Source organism: Prosopis cineraria, unplaced genomic scaffold (assembly GCF_029017545.1).
Source record: "Prosopis cineraria cultivar Desert tree isolate PC_DT_omini unplaced genomic scaffold, ASM2901754v1 PC11, whole genome shotgun sequence".
NCBI lineage: Eukaryota > Viridiplantae > Streptophyta > Magnoliopsida > Fabales > Fabaceae > Prosopis > Prosopis cineraria.
In genome coordinates this window covers 9124057-9141628 of record NW_026555342.1, presented here as the reverse complement: position 1 = coordinate 9141628, position 17572 = coordinate 9124057, and the positions used below count along the sequence as shown (strand labels likewise).

Here is a 17572-nt window from a genome sequence, read left to right as displayed (position 1 = left end):
TTTTGATATTCTGAGCCCTCTTTTGCCTCACATGCCCACAACAGAGAACCAGATTCTCAATGGATAAGTAACCACGCGTGAAAGTGATTTGATATTCTTCTATTAAAAGGCAACGTGTGTGTGTGTAAAAACATTTATTTTGGAGATTAAAACAATTCGAGAGAACTGAAAAAACTTGAGGGTTGGGACTATTATGCAGGTCATGCCAGATTTGTTTGAGAGGAGAAGGAAATTCCACAGAAATAGTCATCTCATACCAATTACTGTGAAGCTTCATCATCTTCTACGCTGGAAAATGACCCAAACATAATTTATTGGCAATTGACCTAGCAAGCCACGACTTTGTGCAACAGAAAGTTTCGGGCCAAAGAAACAAAAGAGTCACTTTCACTCTCCATTTATCATCCCACAGATTCTTGAGAGCAATGACTGCTTTGCCACGCTGCTTCTCTCTTGGGTAGATCTTAAAATATATTTTCAATTCACAATTGTCTTGATAGTCCTGGATGGAGAGTTTGAATGATTGTGCAAATCGTGAAAGATAAATTATGTTGATTTTTTATATTGGTGCTTCTTCAATTTCTGTGTGGCGACATATTTTTCTACAAAGTAGACGGAAGTATCGATTGGCGAATAAACTAACGAAGATTTTGTCATGTGATGCAATCTATGTTCTTAAGTATAAACAAACAAACAAAAAACACACACACTAAATTCAACTCACCTAATTTTTTTAATAAAAAACATATATTTTAAATTTTAAATTTCAGGTAGGATGTAAAATACTTAAAGAAATGAGAATAGTTATATGAAATGAAATGTAATGAATTATAAGAAAATATTAATAAATAAAAACTAAATATAATTTATAATCTATAAGTAGTGTAATTTGATAACTATTACCCCATTTCAAATTATAAAATATTTTAAAAAAAATTACACATACTAATAAAGCTTTTTAAATATATTTTACAACTTTAATTTTTTAAAATAAAAATATAAATCTAAAAAAATAACCTTTATTTAATACTTTATTCATGAATTAATATTAAAGAGAAAATATAATAAAAAGGTTAATATTAAAAAATTATTATTAATAAAATTTTATTTTTAATATAATATTTTATATTTATGGACACTGATTTGTTTTAAAAGTGTTTTATAATTTTAAAGAGGGAGTAATATATTAAGATATTGATTTTATAATGATTTTAATTATTAATAATAATACTTTTTTATAACTTCTGCATTTTTTTTATTGATGCTAATATATAATAATTAGATGTATTTTTCTTAAAAATAAATATTGATACATTAGTGATTAGAGACCAAGGGTCTCTCCATTTATCTTTCATCATTTTTCTTCTACTTCCCCAATCATCATCCTCATCCATATTATTTTATTAAATATTTTTTTAATTATAAAATTAGTGAAGGATGAAAACTGGGAAGTGAAAGTAAAAAATGGAGTGAAACCCCAACCGAAGCCAAGTGCTGTGAAGAAACACTATGGAATCATGGAAGGCCAGAAGGGTGGTCGTCGTCGTCGGCGTGGTGGACACTCAGTCAGCAAGTCAACGCAGAAAATGTCTAACAAAGCGACAACGGCGACGGCGAAAAACTGAGCCCCTGATCTTCAATTTCTTTATCTTCGCGCTCGAACAACATCTTCCGTTGATAAAGAAAGCCAGCATCTTCCGCATTCAACAGTTCCTTCCAAGATCCTCGAATTCCAGTCTACCATGAGTTTCAAGACCCTTCATTTTCCTCCCATCCAAACCATAGTCTCCACTGCCGCCTCCATCGCCGCTTCCGCCATGATCATTCGTTCACTTGCTCGAGAGTATCTACCTGGTGACCTTCAGTACTATATCAACTCCAAATTGCGAAAACTATTTGCCACACTCTCCTCTGAATTCGTACTTATCGTCGACGAATTCGAGGGTCTTGGCAATAACTATCTCTTTCAGGCCTTGGAGGTCTATCTCAGGCCCCAAATCCATCCCAACACGAGAAGTTTTAGGGTTACCATGCCCAAGAAGGAGAACAAGATTTCCGTTGTAATGGAGAGGAACCATGAAATCATCGAGAAGTTCAACGGGGTTGAGCTCAGATGGAAATTGGTTTCCAAAAAAATCCCATCCAAGTACATTCAAGCCCCGGGATCGGAGTATTACCCCTCGACTGTAAAATCAGAGGTTCAGTACTATGAACTGCGTTTCAATATGAAGTACAAGGACACGGTTTTATCTGAGTACTTGCCATATGTTATGGAGCAAGCCAAGGAGCTGAAGGAAGAGCAAAAAACACTGAAGCTTTTCACTCTGAAGAGGGAAAGGGTTCGCTATAGTGGAAGGCGTCCGGAAATGTGGCAATCAGTGAATCTTGATCATCCCGCAACGTTTAATACGTTGGCTATGGATTTGGAGGCGAAGCAGGGGATCATGGAGGATCTCGACAGGTTCGTGCAGAGGAAAGATTTCTACAGGAAAGTTGGGAAGGCATGGAAAAGGGGGTATTTGCTATTTGGTCCTCCAGGAACAGGGAAATCCAGTTTGATTGGTGCAATGGCCAATTATCTCAATTTTGATATATATGACTTGGAGCTCACTGATATTAGGCGTAATTCTGAGCTGAGGAAGTTGCTGATTTCCACTGGGAATCGGTCCATACTTGTAGTGGAAGACATTGATTGCTCCCTTGATCTGCAAGATAGGCTTAAAAAAGCCAAAATGTCCAAAGCTCCACTTCACCCATTTGACTATAAGGAACCAAAGGTATTTTGCTCTTTTAAGGATCATCAGGAAGTTGCTGTTTTCTTCTAGTTGTTAAGTAGACTCAATCTGTAGGGATATATACAGACCAAATGAACCATAAAATAGTATGTAGATGTTAGAAGCGGCCCGACAAGTCTGCTTTTTTCTGCAAATGGAGTTTATTATCGAATGACATGTTCCTGATATGTAACATGGTGATTACATTGACAGGTGACGTTATCAGCAGTGCTGAACTTCATAGACGGGTTGTGGTCAAGTTGTGGGGACGAGAGGATCATAGTGCTCACAACAAATCACAAAGACAGACTAGACCCTGCTCTGTTGAGACCTGGACGCATGGATGTGCACATCCACATGTCATATTGCACCCCAAGTGGATTCAGAATGCTGGCTTCTAATTACCTTGGGATCATAGAACACCCTCTTTTTGTTCAAGTTGAGAGTCTGATGAAGACCACCAATGTCACTCCTGCAGAGGTGGGCGAGCAGTTGCTCAAGAACGAGGACCCTGATCTTGCCTTGACATGCCTCGTGGATCTTCTCACACACAAGGCTGGGCATAGCCTCGTGGATCTTGCTTAACAAGATGAACATGTTGTGTAGTTTTTGAATGCTAGTCTTACCTGGTATATATGCGATATTTTACGTTTTGAGATATAAGTTCAAAATGTATAGTATCAGATTTCACAATTGAAGGGCCAAAGCAGGGTATCTGAAGGTGTGAATACCAAGCTTTTGGTGATTGAACGAGTTTATGAATAAGGACTAAACTAACTAGAAATTCTTAGTCAGTGTTGAACCATACCATATATATGCTTACACTTTTTGTTACAAATTCTCTGAAAAGGAAAGAATATGATAATTATAAAACTGACAACGGTGCTTGCCAGTTACCACAACTCCATCATCTAGGCCAGAAAAAGGCAACTGATCATATGTTTTCTATATCGTCTTATTATACAACCGTTGGGGGCAAAAGATAATCCTAGTGTTCAGTCAGAAAATTTATAAAAAACCAATGCGCATCCTAGAGTGGCAGATATGTGCTAGTCCCCTACACAGCCATCTTCATCCTGTCTTCTGTTGAGGATTGTAACCTACAAGTTTAAAATCAGAAGCCACAAACGAATCTATATCCTTCTTTGACTTTATCTTCAAAATCAGTCAACAATGAGAAGAAAGATAAATTACAGAAGCGCATGTAGATCAAAATTTGTAGCTGACTACTTTATGAACCAAATGCAATCCCAGGACGTTAATCTGCATACTGGAAAAGGTCTTGGTTGGTTCTGAAGCTGCTCTTTTAAGGGCCTCACGTGATTGCAGTAAACGCGTGTCCCCAAGATATGAAATGCCAAGTTCTTCTGATCTTTGTTTCTCTTTTGGCTGTACTTCTCTACAGCAATATCCATGAAAAGTAATATGAAATTTATGTGCGAAAAATTATTTAAGAAATGTTCACTATATTTCATATGATAGCATAAGACCGCCGAGAGAACACCTGTCACACTCCCTTGGATGCAGATGCATTGAATCAAATTTTTCATTACCTGCATATAAAATTAAAGTCTTTAAAGTACTAAATAAATTAACCAAGTGAGCCAAAATTGAAGGGTCAAGACATCAGTTTGGCTAACAAACAACACAAAATCAGTGTTGAGCTTAAGTCCAAGACATAAACCACGTAGACTGGTCGCATCCCTCATGGACCCTCACAAAATATTAAACTTGAAAATAGCATCGCTTGACAATAAGCTTGTAGTCATTACGACGAGATAGATAGCTGACAACACATACTGACCCCACAAAGTCTCTGTTTAATTGCAGATATCTGACCGCATGTTAGGAATCATAAGAAAGGGTAGAGGCTTGCATAACTTTTATATAAAGTGAATTTTTGGAATAAATATTAAAAGGCACATCAAGGTCCAAGCAATAAATATTTTATATGCAAATAGAAAAATTAGTTTTAAATTTAACACACATTAAAATAGTATTAGTTACTTAATTTTTGGCTAAAGTTGAGGGTTGTTCAAGTAGTCCTAACTCTCAATCTCAATTGGCCTGTCTTTGCCTCGGTCTTGTTAGGAATAGGCCCAACCTATCTTGAAAAATTATAGGATAGGAACAGAACTAAAATTGAATTTGAAGGGGATGAGAAACAGCTTAAATTTAATTAAGAGCACTGAATTCAATCATATTTCCTTTTAAAATGGGGCACGTGATAGGGTTATTTGGATCCAATCCGGTTCCACAAACATCCTAGTTGAAGCCTGAGTTGATTAGGGGATCACATTTTCCAATGGTGCAATTTTCATAATTTAATGCTGAAAATTGTCATTTTTTATATATGCTATTATTTTACTAAACAGTAAGTTTAACTAGGATAATTAAAAAAAAAAAAACCAAACGGGTGACAGACAGTATAGGAAAGAGTTCGTTAGTTAGTTAGGTGTCGTGCTGAAGAATGTGAGCGGAGCTGCTTGTATCTCGCTAACGCTTAACACTTTCTGTTACCCCGTGGCAAAACCGAATCTTAAAATTGGTTAAAATAGGTGATCTCTGATAGAATTCGTCATTTTAGCAGTATCAATAAACAGAATTAGCATTTCAGAATCACTAAATCGAGCAGTGCCATTCGAGGGTGTCCGTTTTGATCCTCTTTTCATGGTCCTGTTGAGTTGAGAGATTTTGAGATCATAAATTTTTGCGTTCCTATTTTGATTTCACAATCTCCTCCGATATCCCTGTCAAAAAGGTCTATCTATCGTCTCTTACCATTCATTCTCTTGACTAAATTCTGATCCATTTAAACTTCACGAGCTCAGAAAAGAACCTTTTTAGTGATTTCTATCATGATAATCCAGTTTTCTTTATTTATGTGTTATTTCTGCATTTTCTTTTTCAATGCATGCTAAATGAAGGCTGGCTTCTTCCGTTGTTGACAGATTTGGTTTAAGCTTTTCTGACCTTTTCTTTTCGTGGATTAAGGTGAAGCCTCAGTTCTGGGCATATAGTTATATTCGAGGAGTCGATTCTACTTGGAGCAAGCATACCGTATTCGTTAATCATGTGTGACACTACGCCTATGCCTATACCTACTGATCGATCCCTTAAAACACGTAAGTGCATGATTTTTGTCGGCGTCTATTTGCAGAGTATTTCTTTCATGTTGTGCTTGTGCTCTTGGAATACTTGTCTACTCTATAAGGTTTAATGATTAAGGGTCAACCATTACGCTAAAATGTGAAATTGCATGCCGAGTGTTTTGCAACATTTCTTATCTATGATGCTGAGAAAAGTGAAACGAAAAGGAACGAAGATGATTGACGTGTTGTATGTGATATGAATCCAGATGTGCTGTTTAAATAGCATGGAAATGATATTAGCCTAAGAATGTCGACAGAAACAACAGAAGCATGATGAACTATACCTTCAAAATGTGAATTTCTTTCTTTCATTCAAACTTGGGAGAGTAAATTTTCTTTTTCTTTTCTACAATCACAGTTATTGAACTGGACAAAGCTGAAGATGAAAGGAGGAAAAAGCTTGCAGCTATAAAGAAGGCGGCATTAAATGCCTCATCCAAGTTCAGGCATTCCCTGACAAAGAAAGGTCGGAGGAACAGCAGAGTTATGTCTATTGGTTTTGAGATAGAACTTAACACAGAAGAGTTGAAGGCAGTTGATGCTTTTCGCCAAGCTCTTATCTTGGACGATCTTTTTATTGCCAAACACGATGATCAATATATGATGCTCAGGTAGCCTGAGTAACATTTTCTTCATCAGCGGCTTCATTTCATGGATTAATTAATTCACCGTGTGATGATCCAGATTCTTGAGAGCTAGGAAGTTTGATATTGACAAAACAAAGCAAATGTGGGCAGATATGCTTCAGTGGAGAAGGGAATTTGGTGCCGACACTATAATGGAGGTATTCCCTTGAAAGACAGAAAGATTGTTCATCATATTTGTCTTATGTTCTTCAGTTCACACATGACACTAATGGTTTATTTGTCTAACCTTAATTTCTTTGTTTTGATTAGGATTTTGAATTTCCAGAAATAGACGAAGTTTTAAAATACTACCCACAAGGACATCATGGAGTTGATAAGGATGGTCGACCTGTCTACATTGAAAAATTGGGTCAGGTTGATCCTAACAAGCTTATGCAAGTGACAACCATGGATCGTTACGTTAAGTACCATGTGAGAGAGTTTGAGAGGACCTTCGCTATTAAGTTCCCCGCATGTTCAATCGCTGCTATGAAGCACATTGACCAGAGCACAACTATTTTGGATGTGCAAGGAGTGGTGTGTATGAAAGTCCACATCTCTGTTTAGTTCTTTAGCCTTTTCCAAAAGGAATATCCTTAAAATTAAGAAGAACATAATTATCTATTCCTATAATGTTATCGGGTTTTACTTTTAATCGATATAATTTTTTCAATGTTTTTCACTCCCTATAGTTTTAACAAGATTAGGTGACATTTGTTTATCAAATCCCTATAAGAACTGAAGCAAAATTCAATAAAATTATAGGGATCAATAATTGTGCTTTTGTTTAAAATTATATTCCCCATAAAACTAAAGAGGAATTGTCCATTTCCAATAAAACATGTTAAAAAAAAAAGTTTCGTATAAATGCTAACCAGCATGGTTCTTCAGGGACTTAAAAATTTCAACAAAGCTGCAAGGGACCTCATCCAGAGGCTTCAGAAGATTGATGGTGACAACTATCCTGAGGTACTAATTTACAACAAACATTTTGATTGCCTCCCTGGCTAAAATAGAAGGTTTTAACTTTTAAGTACCTAGTCCACCAATGATAGACAGATTAAGCCAATCGTACATGGAAGGACGCCTTATATGATTACATAACTTTTAATGATTGACTTAACCTGTCTATTTTTGGTAGACTGGTGCCACTTGGGAATTTCGCCTTGCGAGAATGGGATCCTACTGATTTTCCCTAATTGAACTTTCCTATTTACAGACACTGAACCGAATGTTCATCATCAATGCTGGTTCTGGATTTAGGCTCTTGTGGAACACAATCAAATCATTCCTTGATCCCAAGACAACAGCAAAAATCCATGTAAGCATGTTGAATATTCATTTTGAAAAAAATGTCGATTTCTGCAAAGTAGGGAGGTATTCAACAGATCAAGGGTTTACTGAACAGGTTCTAGGTAACAAATACCAAAGCAAGCTGCTTGAGATCATCGATGCCAGGTAATTTTTGCTCCTTGTTCATAGAAATATTCATTCTCAACTCGGTTGATATTTAGCCCATCTAAATCATGCAATACCATTGTTTAGAACCAAATAACCTAATGGTATATTTGGATTAATGTGAATTTGGATTTGAACCAAATCACTCATTTGGATACACAAAATTATGAATTTAGATTTGATTCAAATTCAAATCCATTTCAAATCATAATTACTTTATAATTTCAAATTTTCTTTACATCCTAGTCTTTTAAAATTTTAATAATTTTAAATATTTTGTTCTTTTCATATTTTCACTATTGATACCTCTATGACTCTGATATTTTTATCATCTTTCGTTGATTAAAAAATAAAAATAAATTCATCATTTTTAATTTTTATCTTTCATTTTGAATCTTAGTTCATTTCCCTTCTTTATTTGAAATTTCTTAAATAAATTTCTTAAACTACTCAAACAAAAGATTTTAAATGCATGAATTTTAAATATAAGATTTTAAATTTAAAATCTAAATTCAAATCAATCAATCCAAATGCCACTTAAAAGTTTCTACCAACCTCGTTAATTATGGCTAACTTTACAGCATTACCCCTTCAACTTAAATAAAAACTTTTCCGTATTTTATTTGCCAGTGAACTTCCGGAGTTCTTGGGTGGTACTTGTGCTTGTGCAGATAAAGGTGGTTGCATGCTTTCTGACAAAGGACCATGGAACAATCCAGATATCTTGAGGGTAATTTACTTTTGTAAACTTAATATCATTAGCGAAAGGGAAAATTGAAGTGGTTTCTTTTGATGAATTAGTTGGTTCAAAATCAAGAGAGAAAATGCAGAAGGAGACCCTTAGCAGGAATTCATGAGAAAGCAATCTGTGGAGATGACGAACCATATCTAACGGTAGTCTTTCTCTTCCAGCTTTGTTCTGAAACTGTGTCTCTAAATATCTGTATTTTCTAGAAAATGTGTTAGTTATTTTTTTGTTGTCTGCAATATCAAGGGATGCAATTCTTTTGACAAAAGATTGGTAGAACTTCCATTGCCAGAAGTTGAGAAAGCCAGACACTCCCCAGCTCCAGAAGGAGTAAGTTTCTTAGACTTCATTCTTTTTCAGTTGCTACGTAGTACATCTTGCAAGAAATAGTTCAAGGACATGCATATATTAGCAATTCAGCTTGATGCAACTGATTAATTATCCGGTAATGGGAGTTCATCGTGTCTGTAAACTTGAGGGGCTATAATTGATGATAGAACAAGAGCAGTTGGATGGTAATGGCAATATGAGCAGTATGAATGCAGTTTATAACTCTACCTTCTTATCATCCATGCCCTAAAAAATGAGAACAAGCTTCAATCCTTGATGCAATGTGAGACAAAATTATGACCTGAAATTAATCGCTCCTTTGCTTATACTCAGTTAACTTTTTCTATTGTTTTTTCGCCAATAAATTGCAGGTCATGAAGCAATATAGTGTCCATCAGCATGATGTCCCGGGGGTTGACAAGCCAATGAATTCAGCTTGGATAAAAGCTGCACAAAATGATAAATTAGCCATCTCTAAAGGTATTTAATACAAATTTATAATTAATTAGAGTGTGTTCTGTACATTTGCAGAGCACTTTAGATGAGCTATATGTTCACAACTTGTGAACAATGTAACTCTCTACACTTACTGTATTCTATATTAATCTATAATTAATGTAACTAGTCAAAATTATATTTGCTTTCAAAAAAAATCTTTAGTAGACCCCATATGCAAAAGCTAGCTAGGCATATGAGCCTATCAGAATTGGATCTCACTGCATATCTCATAGGTATTGGTTTGATTTACACATCTTCCACACATAACATGGATTTATACTCTGAACTCTTTCAACAGCTGCTGATGGTTTCACTGACGATGCTTACAAGACTTCTGTAGTGTTTACTAATCCTTTCATGAGTGGGATCATGGCCCTATTGATGGGAATTTTAACAATGATCCGAATCACAAGGCACGTTCCGAGAAAACTCACTGAAGCCGCCTTCTGTGTCTGCTCAGAACATTGTGAGATCACAACAATGAAAGCACCAGGCATTATTTCCTTTAATGATCACATGGCCTTGATCAAACGCGTAGCTGAACTAGAAGAGAAGGTGAGTCTTCTTAACATAAAACCTTCCATGCCAAAAGAGAAAGAAGAACTTCTGAACGCCACTCTGGGCAGAGTCAGAAGTCTTGAGCAAGAGTTGGCTGCATCTAAAAAGGTATTACTGCTCACTAGTTTGTTTCCCTTCATACTTGAACGTCATCCTTATTTGAGGACAAAAATGTGATAAAAGCATATTCCTTTCGTTTTGGACACTTTAGGCTCTTGATGAGGCCTTTGTTAGACATGAGGAGCTGCAAGCGTCCATTGAGAAAAAGAAGAAGAAGAAAAAGTTTGTAAGTCATCTTAACTCTGATGCTGCTTCAGGATTCTTTCGCAGTTTGCCAAAGTTTTTCAACAGTTTATAATTCAATAAAAAAAACTGAAATATCAAATATATAAAAGAAACCTTGTGAAGTCTTCTCCTCAAACAAAATTTACATGCAGAGTATGTGTTTCTTGAAAAAAAATTTTAAAACATACCTGGGAACATTGATGGGTCCATACTCTGAAATGAAGAGATTGAGGATGCAACCCACGATGACCAAAATATGTTTAAGAACGAAGTTGCAAGAGCTAATGTCCAAATACCATATTCCCGAGTTATAAAAGTGATCAACTATAGAAATGCCGCTGATTTGCTTTTGTAAGAACGATAGCTTGATAATTGGCCTATGAGTTGGTGTTTCTTCAAAAATACATAAATTAATATGGTTTATTCAATTGATAATAATCTACAAGTAAAAATAATTTTCTAACATGAATTCGACACATCACAGTTATATTAATAAAAATCCGATGATAAGTAACTCAAAAAGAATCTTGTAAAAAGTTGTTTCACTAACACAAGCATTTTGGGTTTGTGGTCGCAGTTCCGCTGGTGAAGTTAAAACAGTGTGTTGGTACAGAAAGTGTCAAGCTCGGAGTATGCGTCAAATTTGAATTGCGAAGTTGGAGGCGTTGTTTTTTTTTTTTTTTTTTTTGTGGTCTTCAGCCCCATCCATTTCCCTTTTTTCCTCGGCCGAAGCCCCTTTCAATGACCTTCGATTCAGATCTTTAGTTTTCTTTTAAGTTTTCATTACTTGATTAAAACTCATAAAAATGAAAATGTCTGTACATAATTTGTGGATAAAATGTACATATTGAAAATATATCAACATAAATATAGTTTAAGAACACGAAAAAAATGAATATGGCTTGTAAATGCAAGATGAAAATAAATATTGACCAAACATTAAGCGCATGCTATCCTTCCCAGTGTTCAGACTTCTGAAGTAATCATTGAATTCCATTATTTTATTAGACGCTGAAATAGAGCACCACTTACTAGTAAAACATGACAAATCCATAGCAAAGTTGGCCAATGAGACAGCACTCCTATTGTACGTCCTTCACGAAGATCAGGATGGAGAGAGGACGGGGCGAGAAAGAGAAGGAAGGAGAAAAATACAAAGTTGTCAAAACAACTATCTTCACACAATGAAAGAAAATTCATTGATGAATCTAAATCCCTATCTTGGTGGGAGGAAAAAAAAAACAAGAAATCCATGTAAGTTAAGGATTTGCATCTTACACATTCAATAAACATATCAATTTATAAAAATAAAAAAAATCCCACATACATTTTTATCATGTTATGCCACGCCTTTACATGCACAATGTATTGCTAGAGAATCTCTTAATCTTTATGTCATGAACCAATTTTAGCATTAGTGCTGATATCGAGTAGTCGGGAAAACGAGCTTTTTTCCAACAAGTAGAAGCCACACAAGAAGATAATGCACGAAGGTGCTCAGGGCAAACAAGAAAGCTCGCATACAAGCTGAAAAAAGGAGCCATCGAGGGGCTATACAAACATTTGAAGGAAATTCTTCATTAGTTTGATCAAAATACAGTAAAACTGTCCAGAGTATATATCATGTGCAAGGTCAACATTCATTAGCATAGAAAACACTGCCTGCCTTGAGACGTAGCATCCTTTTCCTCCGTCAGCAACAAAAATCACCAGCAAAACTTCTTTTTCTGATTAAAAGGTAGCAAAATGAAACGCGAATGTAAGCATCTTAAAATGTCCCTTCAACTGCGTATCAGAAAGAAAGATATGCCAACTTACCCGTAACTTGGCTTCTTCCTGACGATCAATGTAAGCAAGCAGCTCCTCTTGCCTCATTAACGCTTCATAGAGAGCCTGTGTAGAAAAGATTCAAACAAAACAGAAAACTAACTTGATCAACGATAAGACTTCAATTATTCTTCACCCCAAAGCGTGAAACTTCAGCTAAAACATGAAAACAGGACATGCACCCATAAGGAGCAAAAGTAAACTTCATCTAAGCAAACTCTAAATGACAGGCGAAGGCTAGGATAAGGATGCCAGGGTACTTCTTTACAAATTTAAAGATTAAAGATTATAGAAAGAATACGAGGGAAAAGAAGAAATGGAAACAACTTGGTGTTCCAGCCGAGATGCAACTATAAATTGCATTGTCAACTGCCCTTTTCCACAAAAAATTGTTGACACCCTACCTTTTTCGTGGCGATTAACTCAGCTTCCAAAGCATCTACACGGCAAACAGCAGCATTCAGCAATTCCTCTTTCTCAGAAGGCATCTCGGATGGCTTTGATTGGAGAGTTTCAACCTTCTCTTCAAGCTCGCTCAACCTTTTTAGCATAGAGGGGAGAAGATCAGCCTCTGTACATACTGCAGTTGGTGAAGGAGGTCGACAGTCATCATTGTTTGAGATATCAATAGTTGTTTCTGAAGAGCTCTGGTCATCTTTAGTTGATACCACGGGAAGTATCTTGGTCATGTGGCGTGCAACTGAGCAGAAGAGGGTATATATAGCCAAGTAGAAGACAGTCAGGGCTACCCAAATCCGAGCTCGAATCCCTTCTGGAGTTTTCTTAGTGTCAGGAAGGGGAGGTGCACCTGTATTCAAGGACTCATTAAATTTCCCAAAAAAATAACATCAAATAATTGAAATCAAGAATGTAACACTATCTCAATTAAAAGAGGTATAAAATAAAAAGTTATTGTGCAAAAAATTACCAAATACATTACAGCCTTCACAAAAAAATTTCAGATCTTCAATTTAGCCATATCTAAGGCGTTCCAAAATGACATTGATCAATCCAAAATCAGCCAGATATCATGCATTCATAGACATCAAGCTCTAAACAGTGGTAGGAGATAACGAGTGGTGATCATAGGAAGGCTGTGGATAGCACGATATTATAGCACCCATTCCCAAGAAGATTCATAAAAGGTATACATGAACTATGATTACCAGGCTAAAACTGCTAACCTTTTGAAGTATATGATCTCTGGAGAGATGCTTGATTCTTCCAGCTAGCATCAACAGCTTTGTCCACCATTGGAACATATTCATCATACCCAGGTAGGTTACCAGCATAATTTGTCTTCCCAACCGCCTTAGCCTGGGGAAGAACAACAAAGGAGAATGACTCTCATAATTGTTATAGGAATGGCCAGCATAGCAAATCCTACAGCTATGTGTTCACAGAAGTCATGCTTTGAACATATCCATATTTTTAAATTTGTCACTAGTTACAGTAGTTTAAAACGTATACCAGTATAAACCATATCTCCCTCAATAAAGGGCAGAGGGTTTTTTTATTTTTTATTTTTTTGGTTTCATGTTTTCTTTATCCAAAAGAGAAACATCTAGGCTTGTCACAATGTCAACACTTACTTCCTCACGAACAGGAGTCAACCTAAGGTGTGAGTAACTCTTCATTGCTTTTGGTGATGCTAATTCTTCAGCTTCGGAACCTGATTCACAAGTGGATGTATCACTGCCTTTTACCTGCTAAGAATTTGCATGAGTATTATTTTTTATTAAAAAAAAAAACTGGTGAGAAGAATGAATTTTGCCTCTATTGGCCAAAGCAATAATGTCCATGTAAAGAATTACCATAGGGTATCGTGGCTTGACATATGCAATAACCTTCCCTTCACTATTAAGAACTTTCACCACCTGCCTTGCACGCCTTGCTTCACCACTAAGAACCATCTGCAACAACTCATATGCAGTAGGCTGTTAGCCTATAACCAAGAGGTTAACAATTGTTGAGCCTAAGGCAAGTAAAGCCAGCTCATAACCTTCAATATTGCATGGTTTTTCCAGGGCCCTTTATCAGATCTAAGACAACCTCCCTGATCCGCACAAGTGCAGGCACCACCAAGGAATTCTGGCAATTCACTTCATGAAGAACATAAAATTATTTGGTATTTAACAGGATAGTATAATGATGCTAGAAACAAACAATGCATTAGTCAATTGGGAAAAGAAAAGGTATGTATACAAACACGTGAATTATAACATGCATGGAGATAGAAAAACATGAAATTTATAAAACCAATCCTTACCTGTCATCAATTACTTCAAGCAATTTGCTCTGGTACTTGTTCCCAAGAACCTAGGAATATTTTCAAAGAAGCATTAAGTAAAAAGAAAGCAATATCAGCAGACTTAAAAAAGTAAACAAAGATTTTAAACAACTAGAAGACAGCATTTTCAAATACATGAATCTTTGAAGTCGTCTTGGGATCTAGAAAAGTCTTGACAGTGTTCCACACCAGCCTAAATCCAGGGCCAGCATTTATAATAAACATTTGGCAGAGAGTCTGTTTCAAAAAATTAAAAAGGGCAAATCATAGTATATGTTAATCGTTCAAGTATCAAATGAAGAATCAGCCACAATACATAGGAACAGGATCGGTACCTCAGGGTAATTGTCACCATCAATCTTCTGTAATCGTGTGATGAGTTCCCGAGCAGATTTTGTAAAATTTTTAAGGCCCTGATAATTTTCACCATGATAAATAGGTTTGTGGAAAATAAAATTTCATAGGCAGCTAAAATAAAACAGTTGAAAGCTGAAGGCCAGCAACATACCACGCCTTGAACATCTAAGATTGTGGTACTTGAATCAATGTGCTTCTTGGCTGCAATAGTGCAAGCTGGAAACTTTATTGCAAAAGCTTTCTCAAACTCCTGAACATGGTACTTTATATATCTGTCCATGGTTGTAACTTGCATGAGTCTGTTTGGATCAACTTTTCCAAGTCTTTCAAAGTAAACAGGTCTTCCCTCCTTATCAACACCATGATGACCATGAGGGTAATACTTCACGACTTCATTTAACTCTTTGAACACAAAATCCTGACGAAAACGTTAAAAATGAAGTCAGATCTAGGTTTTTTCAATGCATTATAAATCTGAAGAAGTCCAATCATGATTCAAATTTTATCTTCGTCTACCTCCATAATAGTGTCAGCACCAAATTCCTCCCTCCATTGTAGCATATCAGCCCACATATGCCTCGCTTTCTCGATATCAAATTTCCTTGCTTTCAGAAATCTATAAAACATAAAGAAAAATCAAATATAAGCCCCTTTGTTGAACTAAGATCATTGAAGTAATTTAACACCATCCTAAAGCAAGCACCTTAACATCATATGGTAATCATCATGTCTTTCTGGAAGCAATTCATGCATGATCAGTGATTGCCGAAACGCATCAACAGCCTGCAGCTCCTCAACATCCCGAACATCCTCAATGGACACAGAGCTGACACGGCCATCACTTTTTCTCCTGCTACTCTTTTTCTTGAGAGAATGCCTAAATTTGGTAGATGCATTAATTGCTTTCTTCTTAAGAGATCCAATTCTCGTCCTCCTTTCATCCTCAGAGTTCTCAAAATCCGATCTCCTTTCTCTTTTCTCATCACTACCGGAGAACCCTTCAAAACCTAGCAACATAAAAACACAATTATTTACATAATTAACATTTCAAGAGGGAATGCTTTGGGAAATTGTATGAGAAAATACATATGTAAAACGATGGACAATCTCCGAACACAAAAAAAATCCCAAATCCGATATTTTACAAAATCCAAATCACTTAAAGCCTATCCCATCCAATTGTCAATAACAGGAACCCTAATGAACGGAACAATCACTGTCTTCAGGTTTAGAAATTTTGATAGCTAACAACCAAGAAATTTCGCCAAATCACTCTGTGGAACCGGCAAATAATGATTTCTATCTGCCTAAAATGAAACCCGCCATTAAAGGCAGTGTGTTTTTGCTCAATTTCGCTTATATAAGTTTCCGCTACCCTTTGCATGCTAGCAGACTACAAAGCAAGCCCTGGACCCAGAAAATTGAGAAGCGTTCCCAACTTCGCTTAACACACAAAAGGAAAGGAAAAGGTACTCACATGGTCTGGCAAAACGATCCAAAGGGCCGGACATTGTACAGATAACAAGTCTTTACATCAAGCAGGACCTCGAAAGAACGTCGCCTCAAGTCTGATCCCCAGAAATCGCGAATCGGACACGAAATCGAAGACCAACAGAGAGCACTGCGATGCGAAAGAGAAAATTCCGAATGTACCTGATCTACGATGAAGAATGAGCCCCAAAACAAAGCGAGACTACGCAATCTCAAGCTGTACCGCAACAATTGGCCGAGCGATAGACTTCAACAAAATGAATTAATTTTATAATTGAAAAAATAATGGCCAGCAAGGTCAGCAAGACAGCTAGAGACAGAGAATGAAAGCAGAGGAATGGCGTTTAGTGTTTGGTGCACATGGAGACCGGAACCGGAGGAGGAAGGGTGTGGGTCCCGGCACGGTGAGTAGGACACGTGGCAAACGGGGAGACAGTAAGAGGGAGGAGAAGGAGGAGAATGAAGAGAGGAAATCGCCGGCGTTAGGGTTTTTAAAGGGGAGAATGAAGATGGAAGGAGCCAAAAGAATGTTTTGGGAGACACAAAAGGTCAAATGATTGGGTCACCCGCGGTGAGCTATCACCTCAGTGCTTCCCTGACTGACGCACCTCTTTTGAAAACTTCAATATAACGCCTGAATTCTTGTTTTTGTTTTCGTTTTTTTTTTTTTTCCTTAGTTCTGAATTTTTTTATAAGATTCAGTCTATTTTTTGTTCGTGGCTTTAAGATTTTTTGACGCAAATATTCCTTTCACGTTTTGGGTTCGTTATTCTCCCCCGATAGTATGCCTTGGGTATCAATATTGTTATTTATTATTGAACTAATCTATCATTAGTTCGTTTAATACCACCTTTTGTTTCAAAAAAATTAAAATTATGAAAATTTGGGACCCAATATTAAATCATATTATGTGCCCATTTGTTTAAAATTAAAAATAAGTGATTTTTAGATAATTTAGATATGTTATAAAAATATTTAATTTATAGAGATTTTATAAAAAATAGATAATTATTTATGTTTAATTATAATAACAAAAAAAGTGATTATTAATTAATTATTTTTAAATTTTATAATATCTTCTTTTAATTTTTATTTTATAAAAATGATTTATTATTTATTTATTTTAAAATTTTATTATATTTTTACGTACCCTACCTTTTTAAAATATTCTTTCTCAA

General features: G+C 36.1%; 3 protein-coding genes across 6 annotated transcripts; 2 read left to right on the top strand and 1 right to left on the bottom strand.

The window, feature by feature from the left end:
• Positions 1-1450: 1450 nt before the first annotated feature.
• On the top strand, positions 1451-3539 carry LOC129285244 (protein HYPER-SENSITIVITY-RELATED 4-like). Its single transcript, XM_054920835.1, has 2 exons — positions 1451-2777; positions 2988-3539. Exons 1-2 carry the CDS (start codon positions 1743-1745, stop codon positions 3357-3359), a joined length of 1407 nt encoding a protein of 468 aa, XP_054776810.1. The 5' UTR covers positions 1451-1742; the 3' UTR covers positions 3360-3539.
• A 1884-nt stretch (positions 3540-5423) lies between these two features.
• Positions 5424-11325, top strand: LOC129285749 (phosphatidylinositol/phosphatidylcholine transfer protein SFH3-like). 3 transcript variants are annotated; one of them, XM_054921615.1, is made up of 14 exons: positions 5424-5535; positions 5769-5899; positions 6285-6537; positions 6611-6710; positions 6823-7089; positions 7444-7521; positions 7772-7873; positions 7961-8010; positions 8641-8740; positions 8812-8904; positions 9005-9088; positions 9460-9568; positions 9885-10252; positions 10356-10926. In XM_054921615.1, exons 2-14 carry the CDS (start codon positions 5848-5850, stop codon positions 10500-10502), a joined length of 1803 nt encoding a protein of 600 aa, XP_054777590.1. In that variant the 5' UTR covers positions 5424-5535; positions 5769-5847; the 3' UTR covers positions 10503-10926. The 3 variants fall into 3 exon arrangements, with proteins under 3 accessions (XP_054777590.1, XP_054777591.1, XP_054777593.1); XM_054921616.1 differs by having other exon boundaries at positions 5505-5535; positions 5781-5899; XM_054921618.1 differs by lacking the exon at positions 5424-5535 and adding an exon at positions 11007-11325 and having other exon boundaries at positions 5650-5899; positions 10356-10430.
• Positions 11326-11860: 535 nt separating this feature from the next.
• Positions 11861-16896, bottom strand: LOC129285748 (phosphatidylinositol/phosphatidylcholine transfer protein SFH8-like). Of its 2 annotated transcripts, none has more exons than XM_054921613.1 (14): positions 16381-16896; positions 15607-15910; positions 15420-15519; positions 15055-15321; positions 14882-14959; positions 14682-14783; positions 14526-14575; positions 14259-14358; positions 14071-14169; positions 13849-13965; positions 13441-13573; positions 12661-13064; positions 12248-12322; positions 11861-12156 (listed from the first exon to the last, which is right to left on the bottom strand). In XM_054921613.1, exons 1-14 carry the CDS (start codon positions 16412-16414, stop codon positions 12136-12138), a joined length of 1884 nt encoding a protein of 627 aa, XP_054777588.1. In that variant the 5' UTR covers positions 16415-16896; the 3' UTR covers positions 11861-12135. The 2 variants fall into 2 exon arrangements, with proteins under 2 accessions (XP_054777588.1, XP_054777589.1); XM_054921614.1 differs by having other exon boundaries at positions 13849-13962; positions 16381-16895.
• Positions 16897-17572: the final 676 nt, after the last annotated feature.

What these genes read in the sequence shown, in the direction of transcription:
- LOC129285244 (XM_054920835.1), top strand. Translation starts at nt 1,743, where the DNA reads ATGAGTTTCAAGACCCTTCATTTTCCTCCCATCCAAACCATAGTCTCC. An exon ending in TTGACTATAAGGAACCAAAG is followed by an intron (nt 2,778 to 2,987) that starts GTATTTTGCTCT and finishes TTACATTGACAG; the next exon opens with GTGACGTTATCAGCAGTGCT.
- LOC129285749 (XM_054921615.1), top strand. Translation starts at nt 5,848, where the DNA reads ATGTGTGACACTACGCCTATGCCTATACCTACTGATCGATCCCTTAAA. An exon ending in GATCAATATATGATGCTCAG is followed by an intron (nt 6,538 to 6,610) that starts GTAGCCTGAGTA and finishes GTGATGATCCAG; the next exon opens with ATTCTTGAGAGCTAGGAAGT. An exon ending in ATGACGAACCATATCTAACG is followed by an intron (nt 8,905 to 9,004) that starts GTAGTCTTTCTC and finishes TGCAATATCAAG; the next exon opens with GGATGCAATTCTTTTGACAA.
- LOC129285748 (XM_054921613.1), bottom strand. Translation starts at nt 16,414, where the DNA reads ATGTCCGGCCCTTTGGATCGTTTTGCCAGACCAT. An exon ending in GATTACCATATGATGTTAAG is followed by an intron (nt 15,520 to 15,606) that starts GTGCTTGCTTTA and finishes TATGTTTTATAG; the next exon opens with ATTTCTGAAAGCAAGGAAAT. An exon ending in TGACTCCTGTTCGTGAGGAA is followed by an intron (nt 13,574 to 13,848) that starts GTAAGTGTTGAC and finishes GTTCTTCCCCAG; the next exon opens with GCTAAGGCGGTTGGGAAGAC.